This window comes from Portunus trituberculatus, chromosome 10 (genome assembly GCF_017591435.1).
Source record: "Portunus trituberculatus isolate SZX2019 chromosome 10, ASM1759143v1, whole genome shotgun sequence".
NCBI lineage: Eukaryota > Metazoa > Arthropoda > Malacostraca > Decapoda > Portunidae > Portunus > Portunus trituberculatus.
Genome location: NC_059264.1, coordinates 8114767 through 8141755, shown reverse-complemented (window position 1 = coordinate 8141755; position 26989 = coordinate 8114767). Strand labels below are relative to the sequence as shown.

General features: G+C 36.7%; 1 protein-coding gene across 1 annotated transcript in view; it reads right to left on the bottom strand.

Moving 5' to 3' along the window:
- LOC123502026 (zwei Ig domain protein zig-8-like) overlaps positions 1–26989 on the bottom strand; it is a 260254-nt gene that overhangs the window by 64002 nt on the left and 169263 nt on the right. Inside the window, exon 3 of the mRNA XM_045251180.1 lies at positions 6073–6149. Coding sequence (XP_045107115.1) covers positions 6073–6149 — 77 coding nt within the window. The remainder of the gene's footprint in view (positions 1–6072; positions 6150–26989) is intronic.

Here is a 26989-nt window from a genome sequence, read left to right as displayed (position 1 = left end):
GACGGAAACTAATCCAGTAATCCAAGACGAAACAAAAAAAGATTCCATGACAAGTAAGAAAAAAAAAAAAGCTCGAAGGAAAACAAACATGCGTCACTAATCCTTCTCTGTTGTTACTGTTCCTGGTGGTGTCTCCTTTTTGGTCATTTCAATCAACATTTCTCTCTGCTCTTTTTTCCCCCCGTCAGTGTCACGCACTCTGTAAGTTTGCCACCTCAACGCACGCGAACTTGGAAACAGTGACCTGTATTCCTAAAAGTTTGGGTTGTTTGTCTTTGCTACTTCTGTTTTTTTTTTTTTTTTCGTTCTTTATATGTTTATTCTTATTTATTTACTTATTTATTTTTTAGTGTCACGCATTCCAGCTCTGTAAGTCTACCATTTGAACACACGCGAACTTAATAACACTGATTTATATTCCTAATAGTTTGTGTTGTTTATAGGTATTTTTTTCATCTTTTTTTTTTTTTAAGTGTACGCTTCCCAGTTCTGTAAGTTTGCCACCTGAAGACACACGAACTTAGTAACACTGATCTGTATTCCTTAAAGTATGGGTTGTTTATCATAGCTACTTTTACTTTTTTTTTTTTCATTCTTTATCTATCTATTTATTTGATTTTATTTATTTATCTATTTTCAGTGTTACACCTCCTGGCTCTGTAACCCTGGCACCTGAACGCACGCAAACTTGGTAACACTGACCTGTCTTCTTAAAAGCTTGGGTTGTTTGTCTGAGTTTCTTTTGTTTTTCTCATTCTTTATCTATCTATTTATTTTATCTTATTTATTTAATTACTTTTAGTGTTACGCCTTCTGGCTCTGTAACTTTGCCGGCTAAAGACACGCGAATTTGAGAACACTGATCTGTTTTCCTAATAGTTTGGGTTGTTTATCTTAGCTACTTCTATTTTTCTCATTGTTTATCTATTTATGTTTCTATTTACTTATTTTTAGTGTTACGCATCCTGGCTCTAACTTTGCCACCTAAAATACGTGAATTTGAAACACTGATCTGTATTCCTAAAGGTTTGGGTTGTTTATCTGAGCTGCTTCTATTTGTCTCATTCTTTATATATTCATTTTTTTACTATTTCATTTATTTCTTTATTTATTTTTAGGGTTACGCCTCCTGGTTCTGTAACTTTGCCACCTAAAGACACGCGAATTTGGAAACACTGATCTTTATTCCTAAAAGTTAGAGTTGTTTATCTGAGCTACTTCTATTTTCTCATTCTTTATCTATTTATTTTTTTTTATTTATTTTATTTTTAGTGTCGTTTATCCTGGGTCCGTAAGTTTGCCACCTGAACACACGCGAACTGTGTAACATTGATCTGTATTCCTCAAGGTTTGGATTGTTTATCTCGACTATTTCTAGCAGTCGGAAAGAAATCTGACATTCTGGCTTACACTACATACTTTGAACAGGCTCTAGTAAAAGTTGAGGTTTCCAGAGGTGTTTTCATGTTGTTGGTGATAGTTGGTCGTGCATTTTACACCATCAGTGAGGAAAGCATGCGTGAGAAAAGACTCTTGTAGAAGTTGTGGAGGATTTCAAAGTTGTTTTTTTTTCATTTAAGTGGTAGTTTGAGTACTTTATGAAGCACCAGTTTTGAAAAACATACGTGGAAACTTCATTAATCATCATCACGAGCTTTGAAAACAGTGTGGATGAAAATTTAGTCCTGTGTTCCTAAATGTTTCGATGTTTGACCTAGATTGATTTTAAAAGTTTTCATTTATTTTTAATTTTTGTCTGATTTGAGGTTTCCAAATATGATTCTAGTGACAGTCTGCCTCGGATTCTGTATTAAGAACACGTCCAATTTTTATTCTATTTTTTATTTTTTTATGTTCTAGCCTATAGCGCCTGTAGGTCTACTTGAAGAGTATGGGAAGCGCTGTCCAAAAAGTACATTCAAGATTTCATTAACAGTTTGGCTTGAATTATCCATCAAAAACCTTTTCTAAATCCTTTGGCCTTAGAAAAATTGTTACTCGTAACTCAAAATAACAATAGAATTACCACAACTTTTCTGTAATACGTCTTGGTTCAATGTAACCTGCATAGCTTACGTAGTTACAAAAGAAACAGACGTAGCCACATATACCCTTAAACACACGGATAGGCAGACAGACAGACAGACAGACAGACAGAAAGACAGAAAGGAAAGGAACACGAGTGAAGGAGGAAAACTTGACTCAGAGGAGGAAGCAGAAAAGGAAATTGAAGATCAGAGTGGAGAAAAAGAGGAAACAAACAGAAGACAAAACCTAGAGAGAGAGAGAGAGAGAGAGAGAGAGAGAGAGAGAGAGAGAGAGAGAGAGAGAGAGAGAGAGAGAGAGAGAGAGAGAGAGAGAGAGAGAGAGAGAGAGAGAGAGAGAGAGAGAGAGAGAGAGAGAGAGAGACTGTCCAGATGATTGAGGTGCAGGAAGGAGGAAATTAAATAAGAGGAAAAGGAAGGAAGAGAGAGAGAGAGAGAGAGAGAGAGAGAGAGAGAGAGAGAGAGAGAGAGAGAGAGAGAAAGTTTTGATTCTGAATAAACATAAATTTTCTTTCCTATTTCTTCACACTCTTAGAACTGTGTGTGTGTGTGTGTGTGTGTGTGTGTGTGTGTGTGTGTGTGTGTGTGTGTGTGTGTGTGTGTGTGTGTGTGTGTGTGTGTGTGTGTGTGTGTGTGTGTGTGTGTGTGTGTGTGTGTGTGTGTGTGTGTGTGTGTGTGTGTGTGTGTGTGTGTGTGTGTGTGTGTGTGTGTGTGTGTGTGTGTGTGTGTGTGTGTGTGTGTGTGTGTGTGGTGGTAATAATAATAACACTGAAAATAATCGTAGATAAAAAGGCTGTCTAGGGGTTTACCAAGTTGATTATATGAATAGGAGGAGGAGAAGAATAAGAACAAGAAGAAAAAGGCGGAAAGAGAGGAGGAGGAGGAGGAGGAGAAGGAGGAGGAGGTGAAAAAATCGAGAAAATAGATATAAAAAAGTGGAAGATGTGTGTCAGCTACAACAACAACAACATCAATAACAACAACAACAACAACATCAATATCAACAACAACAACAAGAGAGGAAGGCAAACAAAGAGATGAGAAGGGAGAGGAAGTAAGGAAGAATTGAGGAGAAATGAAGTACATAAGATACAAGATAAAAGAAAATGAAGAGACAGATATGAATAAGAAGAAGAAGAGAAGAAACAGGGAAAAAAAAAGCCAGGAGGAAAGAAGGAAAGAGAAAGAAGACGAGGAAGAAACAAGACACATTCAAGTTAACAAGAAAAAGGAGTCAGAAAGAAACAAAAAGGAAGAAGGAAGAGGAAGAGGGATAAGTGGAGGATGACAAGAGAAGGCAGAAAGGGAAAATAAGGTGATAAAAAAGCAAGAGAGGAAGAAGGAGGAGGAGGAGGAGGAGGAGGAGGAGGAGGAGGAGGAGGAGGAGGAGGAGGAAGAAGAGGAGGCTCTGGATAAGAAGGGAAGGAGATGGAATTTTTGAGAAGAGTGAGAAAAAGGGATTTGGAGGAAAGGTTGAAATAGATGAAGGAAAGGAGTAGTAGTAGTAGTAGTAGTAGTAGTAGTAGTAGTAGTAGTAGTAGTAGTAGTAGTAGTAGTAGTAGTAGTAGTAGTAGTAGTAGTAGTAGTAGTAGTAGTAGTAGTAGTAGTGGCAGTAGTAGTAGCAGTTCTGTTTTTTGCTTTTGTTGTTCATATTGTTGTAAAAGAAAGAGTTTTAGTATAATAAATGAAATAGTAGTAGTAGTAGTAGTAGTAGTAGTAGTAGTAGTAGTAGCAGTAGCAGTAGTGGTAATAGCAGTAGTAGTAGTAGTAGCTGTAAAAGTTATAGTAAAAGGCATATCTCAGTTTTATTTCTCTCATTAACTACTTTTTAATTGATCTTCGTTTTTACCATAACGAAGAAGAAATATAATATATAAAACAAAAAAAAATAATAGAAGAAAACCCAAATAGAATCCCAAGAATAACAAACAAAAGTCAAACATTCAGGAGGACAAGAAGCAGCAGGAGAAAGCAAATATAAGAAAAAGTAAAGAAAAGCAGAAGATATGCTAAACATTCTCAGCTGGACAAGAACAAGCAGTGTGTGTCAGAAAGGTCTATGTTCCCACGGTCCGAACCTTAGTTAACGACGGAAACCGAACTGAACCGAACCGAACTAGTGAGGCAGCGCGTGTGGGAGTGTTGAGTGGGTATCGTCTGGGCTCGTATTCCTAATGAGTTTACTTTCTCACCACGACTATTTTCAAATACCACAGACATCATTAACCAGATTCTCACGAGTGTTTCTCCAGCTAATAATGAAGAAATCCTATTAATCTGTTACTAGAATCGTCAGAATGTACTTGAAATCCCGTGTCACTTCAATTGGAGCCTTTTAAAAATGGTAAAGAGAGGAGAAGAAAGCGTTTCTGAATACGTGGCCTGCTCTGGTGGGAGACTCTGCCACATTTTGCACTACTCCCTGGTGTTAGCACGCTCAGCTCACAACCGAGAAGGCACGGGCTCGAATCCCGCGATCGGCGAGGCAAATGGGCGAGCCTCTTAATATGTAGCCCCTGTTCACTTAGTAGTAAATAGGTACGGGATATAACTCGGGGATGGGAGGGGATTGTGGCCTCGCCGTCTCGGTGTGTGCTGTGTGTGTGTGTGTTGTGGTCTCAGTCCTAACCGAAGATCGGTCAGTATGAGCTCTGAACTCGTTCCGTAATGGGGAAGACTGGCTGGGTGACCAGCAGGCGACAGGTGAATAGTGATTCATCTGCCTGGTCTAAGGCGACGCTTGGTTGTAGCTGCAAAAATAACCTGAATCTTATCTTTTACTCTCATTGTGATTATTGTTCAGAGTTAATCGATCTGGCCAGTTTAACTCCTCTTAGTGGTGTGATCTGTTCAAGAGTTGAAAAATATAAAGCGAGGCCCCAAAGTGATGAGCGCCGAGCAGCTCTTACAAGGGAAACTTACCTATTGGCAGTGGTGAAAATGGTGAGAAGGAAGTAATTGGAGAGAGAGAGAGAGAGAGAGAGAGAGAGAGAGAGAGAGAGAGAGAGAGAGAGAGAGAGAGAGAGAATATGGTATTGACTTTAAGGTCAAGGATGTTTTTGATTCTGTGTTACCAGAACCGTGCGTGACTTTGGAACGCACACACCTACACACACACACACACACACACACACACACACACACACACACACACACACACACACACACACACACACACACACACACACACACACACACACACACACACACACACACACACACACACACACACACACACACACACACACACACACACACACACACACACACTGGAAATTTTGCAGGATAAGATGAACTTTAAAGATAAAGTTACACATACAATCTTCCTTCTTCATTGTTCCTCTTCATCACACACACACACACACACACACACACACACACACACACACACACACACACATACACCGCGTAGTGTAGTGGTTAGCACGCTCGACTCACAATCGAGAGGGCCGGGTTCGAATCCCGGCGCGGCGAGGCCAATGGGCAAGCCTCTTAATGTGTGGCCCCTGTTCACCTAGTAGTAAACAGGTACGGGATGTGACTCGAGGGGTTGTGGCCTCGCTTTCCCGGTGTGTGGAGTGTGTTGTGGTCTCAGTCCTACCCGAAGATCGGTCTATGAGCTCTGAGTTCGCTCCGTAATGAGGAAGACTGGCTGGGTGACCAGCAGGCGACCGAGGTGAATTACACTACACACACACACACACACACACACACACACACACACACACACACACACACACACAATGGAAATTTTGCAGGATAAGATGAACTTTAAAGATAAAGTTACACATACAATCTTCCTTCTTCATTGCTTCTCTTCACCTAGCAGTGAGTAGGTACACAAATCGACACACACACACACACACACACACACACACACACACACACACACACACACACACACACACACACACACACACACACACACACACACACACACACACACTCACTGTAAACTGAACTCCAATTTCCCAAGAACACACTCAGGTAAACATAGATATAACTAAGCCAACTCTCCTGGACTTACCTGTCGTCATTGTGATAAGTCTGGAAATCGAAGGTGATGAGTTGAATCTCGTCACCTGTCTTGCGATACCACGACACCTGAAGAAGAGAGAGAGAGAAACACGTTAAGAATGAGGAACAAACACATGGATAGAAAGACATAGAGAGAAAGAGAAACGGCATATAAAACTTAGATATTCACACTCAAACACACGTAGAACAGAAAGAAAAAATTAGACTAAAAAAATGTATTAGGAGGAGCATACAAAACATGACATACAGAGTCACACATACAGTATTTACATTTCATAAAGTTCGCATAGTAGGAGAAAAAAAAAACTTACTCTGTTGAAGTAGAAGAGAGGAGAGACAATATATATGGATGAAAATACATACACACTTACGGAAGAAGAAATAGTCAGTGATATGGTGAGAGTATATACAGTCATGCACACACCGAGAAAAGCATGGTAGATAGGAAAGGAAGTCAAGTTATCCGTTTGTTTCTGCTTAAGTAAAAGAGAGAAGAGATAATATATAAGGGTGACAGACAACACATACACACTTACGGAAAAAGAAACACTCAATGATATGGTGAGAGTATATACAGTCATGTACACACCGAGAAAAGCATGATAGATAGGAAAGGAAGTCAAGTTATCCATTTGTTTCTTCTTCCTCATCGCTCTCCTTCATGCCTCATTGCACAGACACGAGGAAACTATAAGAAAGATATAAGGAAAAACATTTCTCGTGATATCCCGTCTTCGCTTCTTGTTTCCTTCTTCATGCTCCATTTAACAGATTGACAGGACGAGATTAAGAAAGATATAACGAAATGGAGACATACGCACTTTCTCTCTCTCTCTCTCTCTCTCTCTCTCTCTCTCTCTCTCTCTGTGTGTATCTGTCTGTTTGCCTGTTTGTGTCTGTTTCTGTCTCTGTCTGTCTGTCTGTCTGTCTGTTTGTCTGTGTGGCTGTCTGTCTGTCTGTCTCTAATTCTCTCTCTCTCTCTCTCTCTCTCTCTCTCTCTCTCTCTCTCTCTCTCTCTCTCTCTCTCTCTCTCTCTCTCTCTCTCTCTCTCTCTCTCTCTCTCTCTCTTAGGCTCCAATACACAGACACATTCCGTGACTCCCCAACCGTGTTATAAGCCTCGGACTCAATACATAGCGCTGTGTTAACCGTCACCCGCATTTTCTCGTGTCTTGCATTAGCTCAGGGTTGCGTGGCTTGGCTGGTCACGCTACAGACGCTAGCCAGGCCACTTCAGACCCCGCCTAGACCCACCTAGACCCACCCAACTTTACTCAGACCCACATCAGGCCAGTCCAAGCTTTCCAAATCCATCCAAACCCACACAGAACCACTCCAGCCTCACACCATGCCACATACATACATTCTCAGCCTCTCAGATCCACACTCAGGCTACCTAGACCCACTAAAAGGTACCCAAACTTACCCAGAGCCACCCCAGGCTACCCAAACGTACATGATCCACCGCCCACTCGCCCCGTGTTGCCTAGCTTGTGTTGTGGTAATGCAATGTTGTGGAGACTTGTGTTGGTTTCTGGGGAGCTGATGTATGTGTTGAGTTATGTTTATTTTAGGTGAGTTGTGGAGTATGATTTTGTTCTTTGCAGTGTTTTTATTTGTCATTAGTTGATTTTTTTTTCTGTTTCGTGTTTTTTTTCTTGTGAAGGGAGATGTTTTGTTAAGGTTCTTGTGGCTGTTTTCTCCTTGTTTTTTGCTTATTCTTTTTTTTATTTTGATTTGATGACTTCTCTTTTCTTTCTCTTGTCGTTTGTTTTCGTTTTCAGTTTACATTTTTTTTATTGTTTTCCTTTTTTTTCCATTTCGTGCATTCATAAAATATCACAATTATTTTTTTGAAGTTGTTTACCTTGTACTTGTTTTACTTGCTCACTGGGTATTCTTTTGTTATGTTAGATATAATTTCATATTTGTATTTTCTTTTTCAGTTATTTTATGTAATTGTATCATAAACCATTATAGGTACTGAAATAACTCGTGAGAGAGAGAGAGAGAGAGAGAGAGAGAGAGAGAGAGAGAGAGAGAGAGAGAGAGAGAAACGAACCTTTTCTTTACCACGCTCTAAATCTCTCGAGACTGACCTTAATTAAACATCCCTGTCTGTTCAACACGTTTCTCCGACACGCTTTGAATTGATAGCAACAGTACATTACCTAAAACACCCGAATTTACAAGAGCGGCCTTCATATTAAGAGAAAATTAAGAGATACCAAGGAGTTTACGTTTTATCATAAGCACTTTAAACTTAACATTCTTATTCCTTTCATAAGATTGAGTGGAAAGCTCCTCGTGTTTGGAGTTAACAAGCGCGTGTGTTTCCAACGAGAGAATTAACACCTGTCACCTTCACCTTCTTACCTTCAGGTGTTAAAAAGCGTACCTCGGTAATGGCAAGGCACAGGTGATTGCGTGTCTTGGTGTGTGTGTGTGTGTGTGTGTGTGTGTGTGTGTGTGTGTGTGTGTGTGTGTGTGTGTGTGTGTGTGTCTATGCGTCCGTCTTTCTTTTTCTTTTTCTATTTTCTTTACAGTGGAATTGGGAAAGGTGTGCGTGAATCGTCAGGTTGCATCGTTAATTAGGCGTATGTGGAAAAGAATATTAAAGTTTGGGGAGGAATTATGGCTTCTGTAACTCATTGTGCTGTGAAAAAGTAATTGGAGTTATTGCGTGTACCATTCATTAAAGTTTTTTTCTTCTCTTTTATTATCATTTTATTTCTTTTTAAGGATTCTTGACGCAAGAGTAAGAAAAGATAGAAAAAGATAGGGAAATAGCTTGCTCATGATACTAATCCAAGAAAAAGATAATAGCACAGAAAAACCTGCATTCATTACGTTGTCTTTTCTTTATTTTCTTTGTTATTCAGGCATCTAGATATTAAAAAAAGTAACAAAAGAACAAAAGGCTTGTTTATAATGCTAATAAGAACAGAAGAAACACAATTATTACATGTTTTTCTTTATTATTTTTCAATGATATGCTAAGAAGTATGGATAGTAGATGAATAATAACAGTAAATAAAAAAAGCTTGGTCATAATGGTAGTAACAAAAAAAAAGATGCTAACATGAATTATGAAAACAGGTGAAAATGAAAGAAAAGCTAACAAGAGAAGAATCATATACACAAAAAAAGATTGTCTAGCTAATCTTTTTACTTTCCGACACTCATTAACAATTTTACCCCTTTTTTCGTTTCTTATGTGTTGAAGAGTCCGAGGAAGGGTACAAAAAAAACATTGCACATTATACCACTAGAGGAAAAAAGTATAACGGAAAGAGAAAAATGGAATTAACTTAGCCACTTTATATTCTTGGCTGTCTTGATACTCCTCCTTTGAAACAGCTCAAGTCATATGGAGGAATAATAGAGACAAAATTCCAGAGTTTACCATCATTGAAAGGAGTGATTGAAGGTATTAGTTAACTCGAGCATTGATGAGGTGGATGTAATGGTGACAGGGTGTAGGTATTACTTTTGGATCGGTGAGCTGGACGGAATAAATGTGAGAATGAATAGAAAGTCTTGTGTTGGAAGTAGAATTTTTGATAGGAAAGAAAGGTATATGTGTGAATTATGAATATGTATCGGTATTTCTTTTTCTTTTCTTTTTTTTAACGCGTCTAAGGGTTTGGCGTAAGATGCGAGGAGTAAGAGGAAGTCATACTTAATATACTGTTTCTAAGAATGTAATCGTAGAAGATTGCAAAGAAAATTAACGAGTTTATTGACAGAAAGTTTGGAGTAGAGTACAGAAAGAAATAATAGAAAAATCCCGTTCGATATCCTCTTTTAAAAAAGATGATAATAGGAAAAAAATAAAAAGTGTTGGGTTGTTTAGTGTCAGAGTGTAGCGAGGGAACAACAGTACACTCCCCACCCAGAAAAATAAATGTAAGATAAGATTCCAAGAAGTTGATAAGTTCACTTCGTGTCAATAAGTTTGGTGTATGGTACAGAAAAGTAAAGAAAAGTCCCTCTTGAACCATTAATCCCCCTCAAAAAACAACATGCGCTTTAGAGAAAAATCGGAAAGGTTTACCAATTTAGTCTCGGAACAAAGGAAAGAGAAGCACCAGGAAACCATCATTGCTGCACGTGGCAATCTTTATGGGAAACACCTACCTAATATTTTTAACAACCATCTTTATCCATGAATGTATGTAGTCTTTTCAAAGCCTCGTGATGATTTAATACCTAATTGCTGACTATATTGTATTCATCTACCAATGTATTTGAAAATCAGTTCCACATATTAGATCTTACTTTTCCAGGCTTGATATTCCCCGCTAATCGTACTGTACTATGAAAAAGGTTAATGCAGTCCACTAAATCATACTTTTTGCCACTCATGTTTCGTAAAGGTGTGTCTGGCAATATAGCTTCCGTCAGTCAGTTCGTGGGAAGAGATGTCACGGTGTCCAGTGTGCAATGGAGTATGTAGCTGCCTTGAATAATGACCGGCACGAAGGTAATTGCATGGTAGGAGTGTCAGTCAAGGTGTCCAGCGTTGTGTGTGTGTGTGTGTGTGTGTGTGTGTGTGTGTGTGTGTGTGTGTGTGTGTGTGTTGTGTGTGTTTGTTGTGCTTTGATCAGATTGGCCATGTAGGGTGTCAGAAAGTGTTAAGGATATTTCTAGGTAAGACTACAGGTAAAGTTCAGTTAAGCTTCATTATATTATGTTATATTACAACAGTTAAGGTTAGGTTTGCTTATCTTAGATTATATGCAAATTGGGTGATGTCATGTTAGGTTTGGTTATGTTAGGTTGGGAATACTGAGAGAGTTTTGCCGCACGTTAGCAGCTATTTTATGTATTCGAGCACAATTTTCACGCATTTCCATTCCCATCCTGTAATGGTGCAAGGGAACTACTGGTCCATTGTGTAGAAGGTGACGTCAAACAAGTAGATACACGGCTGTATGTTAGTAAAAAGGCTGATACAGAGTCACAAGCTGGACCAACATGAGACCGTGAGCGTTGGCTGGCCGCCGCGTCACAACTGACTAAGGAGACGCTAGCAGATGACGCCAAAACAGTACACAGGAAATACAGGAGCGAAAGATATATGAATTACATATAAATATTGTGATAATTAATAATAAAATGATAAATATAATAATGACAACTATGTGAAGGGGGACCACCATCACAACCGTCTTCATATTTCCTTTCTGTTATCATTTTCTTATCCACTCCATGTTCTTATCTTATTTTATGTGGGAGTCTGAGTTTTACCTCACGTTAGAAGCTGCTTTATATATTCACACACCACTTACACACATTTCCAGTCCCACCTGCTTCATTTTTCTCTTCAGTTAACATTTTCTTATCCACTCCATGTTCTTACCTTGTGTTATGTTCAGGTAAGCCTCATGTTCTTAACTCTCTCTTCATCCCTCTGTCTTATGTTTTGTTATACTTTTATGTTGCTCATCAGCGTTACTAAATGTTGGCTCGTCTTATTTAACAGATTCGTGTAAGCTGTTTTTGCATTCCATAGTATTTTTCATAGTTAAAGCGATAATATGACTGATTCTACGTGGCCAATAAGAAAAACATTAAGTGAACAGGAGTAATGATTTATGTGGCTTTTGAAAATAGTGGTTGTGAAAGAACAAATATTTCAGAATTAGAGAACATCGTTACTCGTCACGCATCATACTTTAATCACCACCGCCGTCACCACCACCGCCACCGCCACCACCACCATAATTATCACTACATCCATAATTCCACAGCCTTCCATCACATACATCACCACAACCACTCCATTACAACTTTCCTCCCATCATTTTAATTTTTCCATCTTCTTTTTATACGGAGCGGCAATGAAGTGGACTTTTTCCTTTCTTTTCACATATTTTTTTCACATCCCTTGGCCATCCTCATTTACATGTTAAAGAATAGACTTTTTTAACCTGCCTTTATCCACCACCACCACCACCACCACCACCACAACCACCACCACCACCACCACCACCGCCGCCGCCATAACTACCACCACCACGAAGACATTTTTTAAAACCTCAATAGCATATTCTATTAAACTATAACTTGAACAATAGAATCTTCGTTTAATAACAGCAATAACTTTCCCCTAGAATATTTAAAACAATCACAAGGATCATGCAAAACAAACTAAGAAAACCTAATTCCGTTCGTTAGAGATCGTTATTTTTTTCTAGAATAAAAAAAAAACACTCTAGAAGCTTTCATTTCTACTAGAGTATGTAAAAATACTACACGAAAATCATAAAATTTAATAACTTCCACCGGAGCATTTTTAATAACCAAATGAACCACGAAATTACACTCGAAAAACACCTTTAATTAAATCTCACAGTAACTCCCACCAGGTCCTATAAATAATTCACCAAGAGCAGACAGCAAAACACTCAGAACCTTACACCCTTAGTCTTCCACCACCACCATCACCACCACCTAGGCTCTACACCGCTAGTATCCCCACCCCGCCCCACCCCTCCACTTGCTGTCAGATCCCCGCCAGTGCCGCCAATATCTTGCCGGTGCTGTCAACAACGTCCACTGAAGGAAATATCAAGACGTCCCTTCCCTGCCGCTTCCCTTCGCCTGATTGTATTGAGGGACGTGTTTCGTCGCCCCTCATCCTGCACGGCTCAGGAGGCGCAGCTGGGTTTGTCTGTCTATCTTTCTGCATGTCTGTCTGTCTACTCATCTATCTGTCTATCGTCTCTTTTATGTATGAGGGAACAGCTGGCCAAGGGCAACGGAAAAAAAAGGCCCGCTTAGTTGTCAGTTCCCATAGAGGTCCGATAGAGTTAGCCAAAAGAAAGAGATAAATGTCTTGAGACCCTTTCCCCTCTTAAAGGAGCCAAGTCATAGGAAGTTGGAAATTTGACACAAATAGGGAATTCCAGAGTTTACCAGGGAAAAGGATGAATGATTGAGAGTACTGGTTAACAGAGTTGGACAGAATAAAGGTGAGAGGAAGAAGAAGGCCTTGTCTGTAATGATGTTATGTTATGGTATATAGTGTGAACTTGATTGAACTTTTTATTGTTTTACGTCTCAGGAGGCTCAGCTGGGTTTGTCTGTCTATCTATCTGTATGTTTGTCTCTATTTATCTATCTGTCTAGTTCTCTGTAATGATGTTATCTTATGGTGTATAGTGTGAATTTGAGTGAACTTTTTATTGTTTCCTGGATTTATCTTGATAACGTTGACTTTTGCGTCTTGTATGTTAAGATATTGTGTTTGAAAATTAGGTTGGAGCTCAAAAAATAACGTAATTTCTTTAATGTTGTTTTGGGTAATTAAAAATCTATGAAGTATTTACCTATCTACATATGAATATATATTTATGTTTTGTTTGGTTGTCTGCCTATTTGTGTGTGTGTGTGTGTGTGTGTGTGTGTGTGTGTGTGTGTGTGTGTGTGTGTGTGTGTGTGTGTGCGCGCGTATGTGCGTGTGCGCACCTTCTTTAAATTACAATATTGAAGAGTGCATCTTTCTCAAACACGTTTACCCACGAGAAATACATTTAACTAACTCTGTGGTATTCAAATATTTTCTCTGCTTTGAATAACTTTTTTTTCCCAAACACAAGAGGCGTATCGCTATCAGTATTGGCGTCGGTATTAGTATTGAAGAGCGTATTGTTTTGTGCCAAGATGAGCTTCAGCAGTAGAGGAAATCATGGTTATGGAAGATGTGGTACTTGAGAACGCTTTTTCCTTGAACTTAAAATCTATTTATTTATTTTTCCACGTTTTTATCTTTTCGTCTGTCTTTATTTCTTTTGTTTCTTTTCTTCGATGTTTTGTAATCTTTTATGTGTTTATCTGCTTTTTATTTTTTCCCTCAAAGTTAGACTTTATTTATTTATTCATATACGTTTCCTTTTCCTGCGTGTCTTTTTTTTCTATTTACTTTTTTTTTTTTTACTTTTCTTCTTTCTATACTACCGCAAGATGACGATCAGCTAAGTCAAGAATCGTCGTCTTGGCAAAGTATCAGCACATCTACGGGAGTTGGTAGGAAAAGTTTTGATATCTTTTGTTCTTATTTCCTTGAAGAGTCTCTCAGGAAGCGGTATGAGGCCACTTGCCAGGAATTGAGGCGATTGTCTTATTGTATTGCCTCTCAGATTGAATTCGGTCTCATTTTTCTCTCTAATCTGTGCTGAGCGATATTAGAAGAGGCATGTTTTTACTTTTTTTTATCGTATTGGTCGATATTATATTGTGGATTGTTTTTCTTATACTTTGTTGATTTTGAGTGATTTTTTTTCATTCTTGTTTTCGTGCCTGTTGATATTTTTTTCTTTTTAATCTTTTCTCTTGCATACCTGGTCGATTTTTACTTCCAATTCTCATTTTTTCTATTTGTTATCATTTGTTAGGTTTTTCTCATACTTTAGTCAATATTTTTTTTCCTTATTCGATTTTTTTTTCATAATTAGCCTATTTTTCTTTTCTCATAGTATTTGGTAGGTCTTTTTGTTGTCTCTCGTATTTCATCATCTCCATTATTTCATCCTGAGTGATGAATTAATCTGGTGTATTTCTGAACACGAGAGGAGAATTATTAAACGACTTCCCGTGTAGTTGACTTTCTAAATTCTATATTCAACTTTAACTCAGTCTCACATTTCAAAGTATATAATAGTTTGTGTTGTAATGTTTTTCCTTTATTTTTCATTATTTGTTTCATTCGTTTCTTTGTCAAACTATTGAAAAAGGAAAACGTAACCAAGAACTCATATTACATTGTGGATTTCTTTTTTTGTTAGTTCATAGCAAAGAACTATAAAGCTATGGTTTATATTGCAATGTTATTTTCTTATCTTCATTATTTTCTTACTTTTTGTTTCTTTGTCAAACACAGCTGGAGAACAAATATATGCCCTATTTTGCATTCCGACACACGATTCGGACATAACTTTGAGACACTGGCTTGTTTCACAGTGCTTATTCTTGAATTTTCATTACTGTTATCATTATTTTCTTTGTCAAACTCATTTACAAAGGACATTAAAATATTCTGGTTCATTTCTAAACATGAGGCGAAAGAAAGACACTGGAATAGTGGTGGTGCTTATGCGTGCTACAATGTTTTTTTTTTTCTTCATTTTTACCCTCATTCTTTTTTTGTGAAACTGGACTGCAAAGCAAATCAAAATATTCTGGTTTATTTCTAGACGCGAGACGAAAAAAGAAAGAGAGATTGAACTAGTGGTGATTCGTGTTGCAATGTTTTTCTTTTCTTTATTGTCTTTCTCACATTCAAAACATTGTGGTACATTTTGCAACACGCGAAAAAGAACTCTGAAACGTGGGTGGTCATGTCGTGTTGCTTTTTTCTAATCTCCATCATTAGTTTTCTATCAAATTCAACTGGAAATAGAATTATTTTGGAACATTTCCAAACAGAGCGAATTTTTTTTTAAATAATTAGGTTATGTGTTGCAATGATTTTCTTTACTATCTGCTATTTTATTTTCAGACTCAATCGTGGAAAAAAAATGTGTCTGAAGAAGATTGGCTCTTATCTTTTTCCTTTATTTTCTTGATACTCTTACTTATGTATTCGTTTCTTTATCGAACTCAAATTCAATTCCAATGTCAAAATATTCTTGGTGAGAGATTGTGAGACTGTAGCGTGTGTTGCATTTGTGATAATTTATAAACACTGGGTGGAAAATTAAGCAAACATTATAACAAGTGTAGCAATGATTGTATTATTGTTATTTTCTCATTCAAATGTAGAAATGAAGATATATCTTCAGCTATTCCTAAACACGAAGAAAAGAATTCTGAGAAGATTATAGCATGTGTAACAATGCTTACACTCTTGTTGTTATTACACTCAAATGAAAAAATCAGAAAGTTCCTTATCATTTCCAAACGTGAACCGATTACGAGAATTGTAGCAGGTGTAGTAATGTTTTTCTGTACTGTTATTTACATACTTTCTTATCACATTCAAATATAAAAGTAAAAATATTCTTTAAGCATTTTCAAACACGTTATTACGAATTTTGAGATGATAGAACGTGTAATGATGATCTTTACTGCTACCGTCATAAAAGAAATGTATAAGAATCAATTCATTCTTAAATAATTCCAATCAAGTGATGACAAATTATAAGATTGCATCCCGTGTGGCAGAGATTTTCTTTGCTCTCATCATTACATTTTCTCTAAGTAAAGATTAACACGAAGGATTGCAATATACATCATTATTACTACATTTCGCGATCTACATGTTCAATCATTCTTAATTAAAGAATAAAACGAATAAATATTCATTAACAAGCTAAACTTTCCAGATAAGAAACATACATCGAAATATACTATTTTACTCTTACCGTTTCATTTCAATACAGAAAAAAAAAAGAACATTCCTAAACGCATCCACTCAAGAAACGAAGCAATGTTGGAAGGGCGACGCCACAGGCCAACAAAATACTTACATATCCATTATTCTCAGCCCTGAAAAAGTGACCTTGAGTGTTTGTCGATCAGCTCACCCCTGCATAAGAACTCCCCTTACCCTATTTGACTCACAGAACATGTCCCAAGGAAGTGGAAGGGGAATTTTTTACAACCTGAGCTTATACCGTCTGTAGGCCTATTCATGGATGATTGGAGTGAGTAGGCCTTCCCTCGTAGTGGCGTAGACAGGATTTATTTTTAAGGGGTGTTTGTATAAGATCGAAGAGAAGACTGAGAGTGAATTGAAGAGATGACAAGCTTAAAGTTGAGTTGCAAAGTGTGCTGGAAAGGAGAGAAGGAGATGCTTTGGATAGGAGTATTTGGAGGAAAGGAATAGGAAGAGGGGGAAGAGGAGGAAAGGAGGAGGAGGAGGAGGAGGAGGAGGAGGAGGAGGAGGAGGAGGAGGAGGAGGAGGAGGAGGAGGTAGAGGAGGAGGGAGATGGTAGAAAGAGGAGGAGGAGGAGGAGGAGGAGGTGGAGGTGGAGGAGGAGGAGGAGGAGGAGGAGGAGGAGGAAGTGGAGGTGGAGGAGGAGGAGGAGATGGTGGAAGAGTAGTAGTAGTAGTAGTAGTAGTAGTAGTAGTAGTAGTAGTAGTAGTAGTAGTAGTAGTAACATTAGTAGTAGTAGTTGTAGTAGTAGTACTAGTAGTAGTAGCAGTAGTAGTAGTAGTAGTAGTAGTAGTAGTAGTAGTAGTAGTAGTAGTAGTAGTAGTAGTAGTAGCAGTAGTTGGAGGTGTAGCATGAAGAGGTATAAGTGAAAGAAGAAAGAAATCCAAAAAAAAAACAAGAACAAAGATAAGAAAAAGAACAAGGACGAGAATAAAAGCAAGAACATGTACAAGAGCAAGAGCAAGAACACGAACAAGTCTAAGAACAACAACAAGAAACACACACAAAAAAAAATATTCTGGATGATATATAAACCCTGATACTTGTAAAGGTGGAAAATTGCAGTACCAAAATAACAACAACAACAACAAAGGTCAAACTTGATTATTGTTATGACGATGATGGTGATAATGATAATACAAACAACACTTAGGTGGAGAAGAAGAAGAAGAAGAAAAAAAAATGAAAGAAAAAAACACAAGGAAGAAAATAAGAAGCCAGTTATTTCTTGCCAGCGATCGTCAGGCATATATTCTCACATACGACGAGTAAGAATAATTAAAAGTGAAAGGAAGAGAAGGAAAAATAGGAGAAAGAAGAACAGTAAATTTAGAACTAGAAATAGCAGTAGTAGGAATACGCCAAAGAATAACCCAAATAACAAATGCAGGAAAAAGACATGCATAAAAAGAAAATTAATAATAAAATAAGTAATAACTTTAATACAACCATTACTGCTTGCGCCAACGAGCAAACGAGTAACATCAAAATAAATAAGCCGGAGGAGAAAGTAAAGGGAGGGGAAAAAATCGTGGCGAAGTAATAATGAGTGCAACGCGTGTTTAATTGTTGTTTCCTCGCTGGTAAAAGTTTCCCTTGAAGTGATGATGGTGGTGGTTGCCTCTTATTGCGCGTGAGGGAAACGAAGAGCGTGCATTGCCAAGGGTGTTGTTGTTGTTGTTGTTGTTGGTAGTGGTGGTGGTGGTGAGGTGGTGGTGGTGGTGGTAGTAATAACGATGATAGTAGTAGTAATGATAACGGTGATAGTAAGGGTTAGATGATAATGATAATAATAATAATAATAATAATAATAATAATAATAATAATAATAATAATAATAATAATATTTTCTCCTTATTCCTTCTCTGTTTCTTATCTCCCATCTTCTTAATCTTTATTTTATCTTCTTACTTTTGTTTGTTTTGTTGTTCCGTCACCTCTTCTTTTTCCTTTTTCTTCCTCTTCTTCTCTTATTTTATATGAAATTGTCTGTTGCTTTGAGAGAAAAGTTTTACCTTCTTTTCTGTTTCTTCTTCTTTTCTTCTTCTTCTTTTCTTCTTCTTCTTCTTCTTCTTCTTCTTCTTATTATTATTATTATTATTATTATTATTATTATTATTATTATCATCATCATCATTATTTTCATCATTATTATCATTTTCATCGTTATCATTACATATTACTGCTACTACTACTACTACTACTACTACTACTACTACTACTACTACTACTACTACTACTACAACAACAACAACAACAACAACAACAACAACAACAACAACACTAACCACAATTATATTCCCTGATCCTCGTCATGAGCGACTAGAATAGACTTGAACGAAGGAACTGGAAACCTTCTGTTGTCTATATTTACTCCCACGATGAGACATGATATGTGTGTCTGGGATTTTCCTCTGAGTGAGACGTAGACCGGCGCACAGCTACAAATAGACACTCTTGTCATTTTTGTCGTTATTATTTTTGTTATTTTTGCCTTGTGATGAGTGTACGAAGGTGTAAATGTTATTGTTATTGCTTCTTATTTCTATTTTAGTGTTGTGACGTGTGTGCGATGAGTGTAAGATGTAATAAATTGTTAAGTTTCTCCTGTTTTCTGTTTTCCTTTAAGTGTGGTTCTAGCTTGACAAATGTGATGATACAGTTTCTCGTTAAGTTGAATCTCAGACTCGTACATAGATAAAGACTTGATATTGTTTTGCTGTCGTTGTTTTCGTTTTACTGTTATTTTAATGTAGCTTTATGGCGGGGTGATGATTTGATAGGTTTGTTTGGGGGTTTGACATCGCTTTGAATTGAATTTGGCGCTGTTAAATAGTAGTATAAATAAATGTCCATTATTATTGCTACTGTCATTAGTATTATTTTGTTATTGGAGAGTATTAGTGTTATTACATATGATAATAAAATTTGTCCGATTTGTGCAGCCTCTCTTGAATTGAGTCTCACACTGGTAGACAGGTTTGTATGTTGCGTTGAATTTCTTGTTAACCTAACCTAACCTAGCCTAGCCATCTCCTCCTAACCTGTTGACAATCTTACTTTGTTATCATCGTTGTGTTATTGTGGTAACTGAATTAGATTGACTTAGTTTATATCTTTTTCTTAATTGATATAAGACAGATAAATTGATATTGATGTAGTACATATTTTTTGTTATTTTGTTATTATTCACAGTTTTGTCGTAATCAGATTTATCTCATATTTTATCTTTCAAATTAAAAATCCAAATTGTATATAGATCTGCATATAAGGTAAATAGATTTTTTTTATTGATATTGATATCGTTAGTCTCATTTTACTATTAGATTATATCATTAAAGTGTTGTTACTCTCTTTAAGTGCAACTTCATGATAGGGGTATAGATATTAAATTATTAATATTAGTAGTTTTATTTTATTGTTCATCATTAGTGCCGTAATATATAGTGTTTGAATCGTTCTCTTGGAAAATTCCTCTCCTTAGAAAAGGAACTCATGAAGACCAAATGTTATGGCTATTATTATTATTATTATTATTATTATTATTATTATTATTATTATTATTATTATTATTATCATCATCATCATCCATTAATCATGGTTGTTATTATTATAGTGTCGTTATAAAAATGAATGAGACCACTGAGGGCAACTTCTCCCTAGAAAGTATATAGATACAAATAAAAAATTACTACCACCATTACTATTATTATTATTTTCATCATTGTTAGCATTTTTTATTACAGTGGCGTTACATTCATACATAATAAATAAGTCTACCCTGGACAGCCTCTCTCGAGAAAATATACGCGTACTGATACAATATTATTGCCAGTGTTATTATTCGTTTTATTGTTACTTTAGTGTTATATGGAGATGCGGAGACTCCCTGATTTATGGGCCTGATTCATGGCCCCGCTGACCCGCCGAGAGAGCCTCCTTCACGACGTCCCTGCGCCATAAATCACACGCGAGGCACTGGAGGAGGAGGAGGAGGAGGAGGAGGACGCCGCTACGGAGAGAATAAATAGAGGAATAGAGATCTTATTTTTCTTGCATATGGGATTGGTACGAGGAAAAAAGTAAAGGTAAAATTGTAGGAATGTAGATCTTACTTACCGTGTATAGGTAGGTTGAAAAAGTAATGGTAAATGTAGAGAAATGGTGTTATGTTGACTTCTGGTGTTGTGGGTGAAAGATTGAAGGTAATGATAGAAAAATAGACGCATTGTTTTTCTTGTTCTTAGCAGGTAAAGAATAAGTAATGATAAAGATAAAAGAATAGTGATCTTATTTTTTATGATGTTAATGATGGAAAATAGATAAAGGAATAGAGATTTTATTTTTCGTGTATACGGGATAGGTAAATAAAAATAATGATTAGAATATACGATGATGTGTTGGCTGTTGCATTTATTTTTTTATTTATTTATTTATTTTTTTTTTTTTTTTGTCATGAAGCACGTCTGGCGGGATATCCACTGCATTCTGAAGGTTCAAGTTGAAGTCATAGTGATTTCTAAGAATGTTCTCACATTTCTAGTATCATTTTAACAATATTTTCACTTCTGTAAGAGGAAAAAGGCTTAAGGGAATACCCGGCTAATCATCTGTGTGACCTTTGAAAATTTAAGTGGTGAGAGCAACACGCTTCAGAACACGGTCCATATATTCTCTACTATATCTCCGTAATGCATCGTTGTCTTCAGTTACGGTCATACCACGAGGTAAGGCAGGTAGGACGCGTACACTTGAGACTGCAAAGCTCCGGTTGTTGCTCTACTCTTGTGAAAACCCTAACCAGTTATAAGAAATGCATGAAAAAATGTGAACAATAAAATTATCAAACCATTTTAACAGCATAGAAAAGTGTTAATTTTCAGGTACAAAAAAAAAAAGAACACATTTTGCGTTTTTCATCACTCAGGCTTACAGTAGATTAGAGTTTTCCCATTAGTACATTCTGTGCTCCGTGTCCGCCAACAATGCATTAATTATTTATTAAAACATTAGGAAACTGAGGTGTGTGTGTGTGTGTGTGTGTGTGTGTGTGTGTGTGTGTGTGTGTGTGTGTGTGTGTGTGTGTGTGTGTGTGTGTGTGTGTGTGTGTGTGTGTGTGTGTGTGTGTGTGTGTGTGTGTGTGTGTGTGTGTGTGTGTGTGTGTGTGTGAATAGAATAGAATAGAATAAAATATTTATTAGTATGCTCAGACTTTACAAGTAAAGTATGGAGCACAGCTCCGTAAGTAAACGAACAGTAACAAGAATAATACAATACAATGTTTCTAAACAGAAAATAACAAAACTAAATAAAACAGTATCAATAATCTACCATACTGATCATTTACCTAAACTTACTCATTACTAACCTTGTAAACACAGATAACTTTGTGAGAATATTTACATTTGTATTTTGCAACAACTCAGCAAACTTAGATATTGTTGGTCTAACTGTATAATAACTTGGTACATACATATCTCTACACCTTACAAAATCTTCATTTGAACATTTAAGTAACACATGAAATTCGTCTGCTATTGCATTTTCATTGCACATATTACATATCCGCTCTTCTCTGTTTACACCTGTGTATCTACCAACATTTATTGGTAATTTATTATTGCATGTTCTAAATCTAGTTAACAATATACGATTTTTTCTGGTAATTTAGTTAGATAAATTTCTAGTCCATAAACACCCTTGAATGTATAATAGTTACTACATATAGCATTTGTTGACAAACCATGATACTAAGTAGTGATCCACTGATCCATTAATTTTCTTTCGACTGCCTTCTTGAACCACACTGTGTTCGTTTGGTACATTTTGTGCTAACCAAGTTCCTGTCATACCACATTCATTTAACAAATTCTTTACAGAGGCAACCCAAGGAGAAGTATATAACCCTAACCTGTCAAGATGTAACAGACACTGATACATTACACAAGATAGTTTTGAGTGTTTATCTGTGATCAACCGAGACCAGAAACATAACATCTTACACTTGATATAAATATCCAATGGGTATACTCCCAGTTCACCATATACCATAACATTACTTGTGTTTTTATGTACAAACAACATATGTTTTAGAAACTTTAAATGTAACAATTTATAACAATTTATAATATATAATATAATGTCCCCAAATTTCAGATCCATAAGTCAATACAGGCAGTACCATAGTATTAAAAAGTTCCAACTGCATGTCTACTGGCAAGTCAAATTTTCTACACTTTCCTACCAAGGAGTACATTGCCCTTGTAGCTTGTTCTTTCAGTTCTAGCTCTCCTTTGCGGAATCTGCCATTATAATTGAATGTTAAACCAAGGTATTTATAATCTTCCACCATTTCATTTTTTTCACATCCGAAATGAAATTTATATTTGCTTAGGTCAACTTTTCCTCTACTAAATATTACTACTTTAGTTTTGTTACAATTTAGTTTTAATTTCCATGCATTGCAGTAGGTGTTTAATGCTGTCAGAGCCTGTCTCATTCCTCTCTCACTGTCACATAGTATAACAGTATCATCAGCATACATAAGAACTAGAAGTTTAAGATAAGAATTAATCAAATCATGACCAAAGTCTAGAAAACTGCAGTTATATTCAAGTAATTTACTTTCAATGTCATTAACATAAAATGCAAACAAAAGTGGTGACAGATTTTCCCCTGTCTTACCCCCATATTACATACAAAATTTTCAGATATCTCTTGGTTTAACATTACACAAGACCTGATGTTACCATACATGTTTCTAATTACATTCAGTATTTTCCCATTCACCTTCTCCTTCACCAGTTTATACCATAAACCATCACGCCATACTAAATCAAAAGCTTTCTTGTAATCTACAAATAAGCAAAATAATTTCTTTTTCTTCCATTTAAACAAATCAATTACACATTTGAGAAGAAAAATATGATCCAAGGTAGAATAGTCATGTCTGAAACCAGCTTGAGTTTAATTTATGCTGCTAATGGTGTTAGAATACTTAGTCAGCCTTTCATTAAAAATTGAGGTGAACAGTTTACCTAAACAACTAAATAGTGTGATGCCCCTGTAGTTGTTGACATCACAAATGTCACCTTTGTTCTTCTATATTGGGACAATCATGCCAACCAACCATTCAGATGGCATTACACCACTGTCAAGGATCTTATTGAAAAACATTACATATAAAGGTAACAGAATGTTGTTAGTTGTCTTTATATATTCATTTATCACCATGTCAGTTCCAGGAGCTTTGTTGTTCTTCAGTTTTTTTATGTTCTTTAATACTTCCTCCTCTGTTATGTGACCATTAAGTATACATGAGTGGTCAGTCTCAGTATTTTGAAGATCAGTGTTGTTATTTACTAAAGTGTTATCATCAGTGGCAAGTTGCTTAAAATGTTCATAAGATTGATTTAGTGAAATGGGGGTTTCAGTTTTTTTTTTTTTACCATTCAGGATTCTCCAGTAAGTTTTAGGGTCACTATATTTAGTTCTTCTAAGGTCTTTAACTATGTCAGTTCTCTCTTTAGTTTTCACTCTTTTTAGTTCTATTTTATATTTTCTACTTTCTGTTATCATTTTGTCAAAGTTAACTATTTTTATGAATATTGTATTTATGTTTGGCTTTATGGTATTGTTTTCTCACTTTCAAACACTGATAGTCTAAGGTGACATTGTTACTCTTTTTTGTGTATGTTTTTTTTCTTATATTGTGGGAAAGTTGCAAGTGCTGGCTCAATAAGAATTAGCTTTAGTTCCTTATGTATATCATCAACAGTCAGATCATGGATCTTTTTTACCAAATCATCCACTTTTCCTTTATCAATGTTCCTCTCATACTCAGTACTTTTGTTAATATTCCATTTATTTGGTTTTACATATGACTATTTTACCCCTTGTGTGTTTACGGATGCAGTTGTTACCTTAGCTACATGTAGTACAAAATTGTAGTTGTGCATATAGCCCACAGTGTACATCAGATAGTGTGTGTGTGTGTGTGTGTGTGTGTGTGTGTGTGTGTGTGTGTGTGTGTGTGTGTGTGTGTGTGTGTGTGTGTGAGACATCAGATAGTGTGTGTGTGTGTGTGTGTGTGTGAGAGAGAGAGAGAGAGAGAGAGAGAGAGAGAGAGAGAGAGAGAGAGAGAGAGTGTGTGTGTGTGTGTGTGTGTGTCCAGGAAGAGATTACACTATACTCTCGTGTTTTGGCTCTCGACCGACACAGCGCAAGGTTTAGCTCTTTTTTTGCAAGTGTGTGTGTGTGTGTGTGTGTGTGTGTGTGTGTGCTTCGTCAGTTTTCATTTTAGTGTGTGTGGGTGTGTTAGTTGTTTTCTTTTTCACTCTTTCTTTCTTTCTTTGTTTATTTATTCATGTTTATTGTTACTGTTGTTGTTACTGGTGGTGGCGGTGGTGGTGGCGGATTTGTTCTTGTTCTTTTCTTCTTCTTTCTGTTGGTTTTCTTCTTGCTCTTGTTCATTTTCCCCTCCTTTACCTCTCATATTTGCCTCCTCCTCCTCCTCCTCCTCCTCCTCCTCCTCCTCCCCACTTTTTTTGTCTTACTTTTATTTTAATCATTCACATTTATAAACATTTCAACATCTTTTCACTTGCCCTTCCTACCACCACCACCACCACTACCGCACCCCCTCGCCGCAGTGTCATCTCGCCCCCCACACCCTCGCACTTCCCCTGCCTAATGTCACAACGCAGGGATTAACAGATCGTGCATGCATCACACACGGGGAGCCTCTGCAGCTCTCATAAAGCAACCCAGCGTGATCCCGGCCCCTGCGTGTCTTGTCTTGTCTTGTCTTGTCTTGCAGTGTTGTAATGTTGAAGATATGATTGCTATGGTGTCTTCTTATTGCCTCCTTTGTGTTCCTGCTTTATTTATTAGTTTGTTAGTTTTTTTCATGTACTTAATTCTTCTACTGTGTTCTTTACGGTTTTTCATTGTGTCACTTTGTTCTCGTCTTTCTTTTATCTTAATTTTCTATGTTCTCCATTTATATACATATATATATTTTTTTTCTTATGATTGTTTTTTTATTTTCAAATGTTCTTCGAGTTGAACTTCCGTAAGTTTAATTTATTGTCAGCTTAATTAACTCTTCTCAGTTGTGCCATTAGTGTCATCATATTCTGAATGGCATTAGAGAAGTAAATACATGACATTGTATACATAATCAAGGTGTCAATTGCTTTTAGTGGAACTTATTGAAGTTTTCGTGATCTTTTCTCTCATTACTAAAGTGACTGTCACGTGAGACATAGATATACATGCAAATATGTCTCATTATCTCTGTGACCTTTGTAAAGTCTTCAGATAACACAGGGTAAAGAAAAAGGCTTCTGTTGGAAACTACTTTAGTCTCTAAAAGTGTTTCCATGACCTTTCTTATAATTTGATGAGAATTCAGCACCATCTATGAGAAAAACACTGATTGGAAGCAGAATGATTATCTCCTTAGTCTTTGTAAATAACCCTGATTAGAGAGCAAAGTGTTTAAGATCACTAAGACTTACATAGTTTTAACAGGCTCTAGTAAGCGTTACCTAAATTTCTAAAGTTTTTTTTCTTTTCATTTCCACGATTGAAATGATAATTTCATAAAAAAAATATGTACCATCTATGAAAAAAAAACATCCGTGAAAAGTGACTGATTACCAGTGTAACTTTTCAAAATAATACTGACAAGAGAGTAAGTCGCTTGGAGAAGGCTGGGCATAAATACCAATAGACTACTGAGGGTCATTAAAACCTTCAAGAGTGATTTATGATTAACCCTTTGACAGCCAATTGAGTCACTTTTCCCTAATTATCAATCACTCCGAGCCATCTTTACATGTTCTCCAGCCACATCCAATCCTTGAATAAAAAATTGCAAAATGTATTCTTTTCATCGATAACTTAATTTTAGGGAGGCGGTGGCATAGTGGATAAGATGGTGAGCGTGGATCGGGCAGACGTCCACGCGTAGGTTCGAATCCCACCACGTACAGCCTTAAAAAACACTTTGACATTTGTCGAGTGGTTTAAAGTTACCTACATGTCACCATGATGCCCAGGTTCTAGGTGGTTACACTCACGATGAGCTTGGGGCGGTGATATGGGCCCTAATATGGGTACCACTATAAATAAAATTGCCTGCGCCACTAATGGGCGGAAGCACATTCTTTCTGGTGCTCCTAAAGGTTTCATGTTTTAGAGAAAGGAATGAATTGGTAGTTAAATGAAAGAACAAATAGAAAAAAAGCGTTTATTAGAAACAGGATAATTCTCTCTTTGTCTTTTCAAAACAGTTGTGATGAAGAACACAAGCTTTAGTCATCATCACACTTAACTCTCTCGGTGTCCTACCCAGTTCCATTCGATCTCAGCTTATTTACTGCATCCTCGTGTCTTGCTATTGACAGATGTTCGTATTGATAAATGTTCCTATCATATTTCATGCCGCTGCAGCAGAAACATAGTGTTAGAATGATCTTGGTGCCACTGCTGTTGCTGATGCTGATGCTTCCTCTTG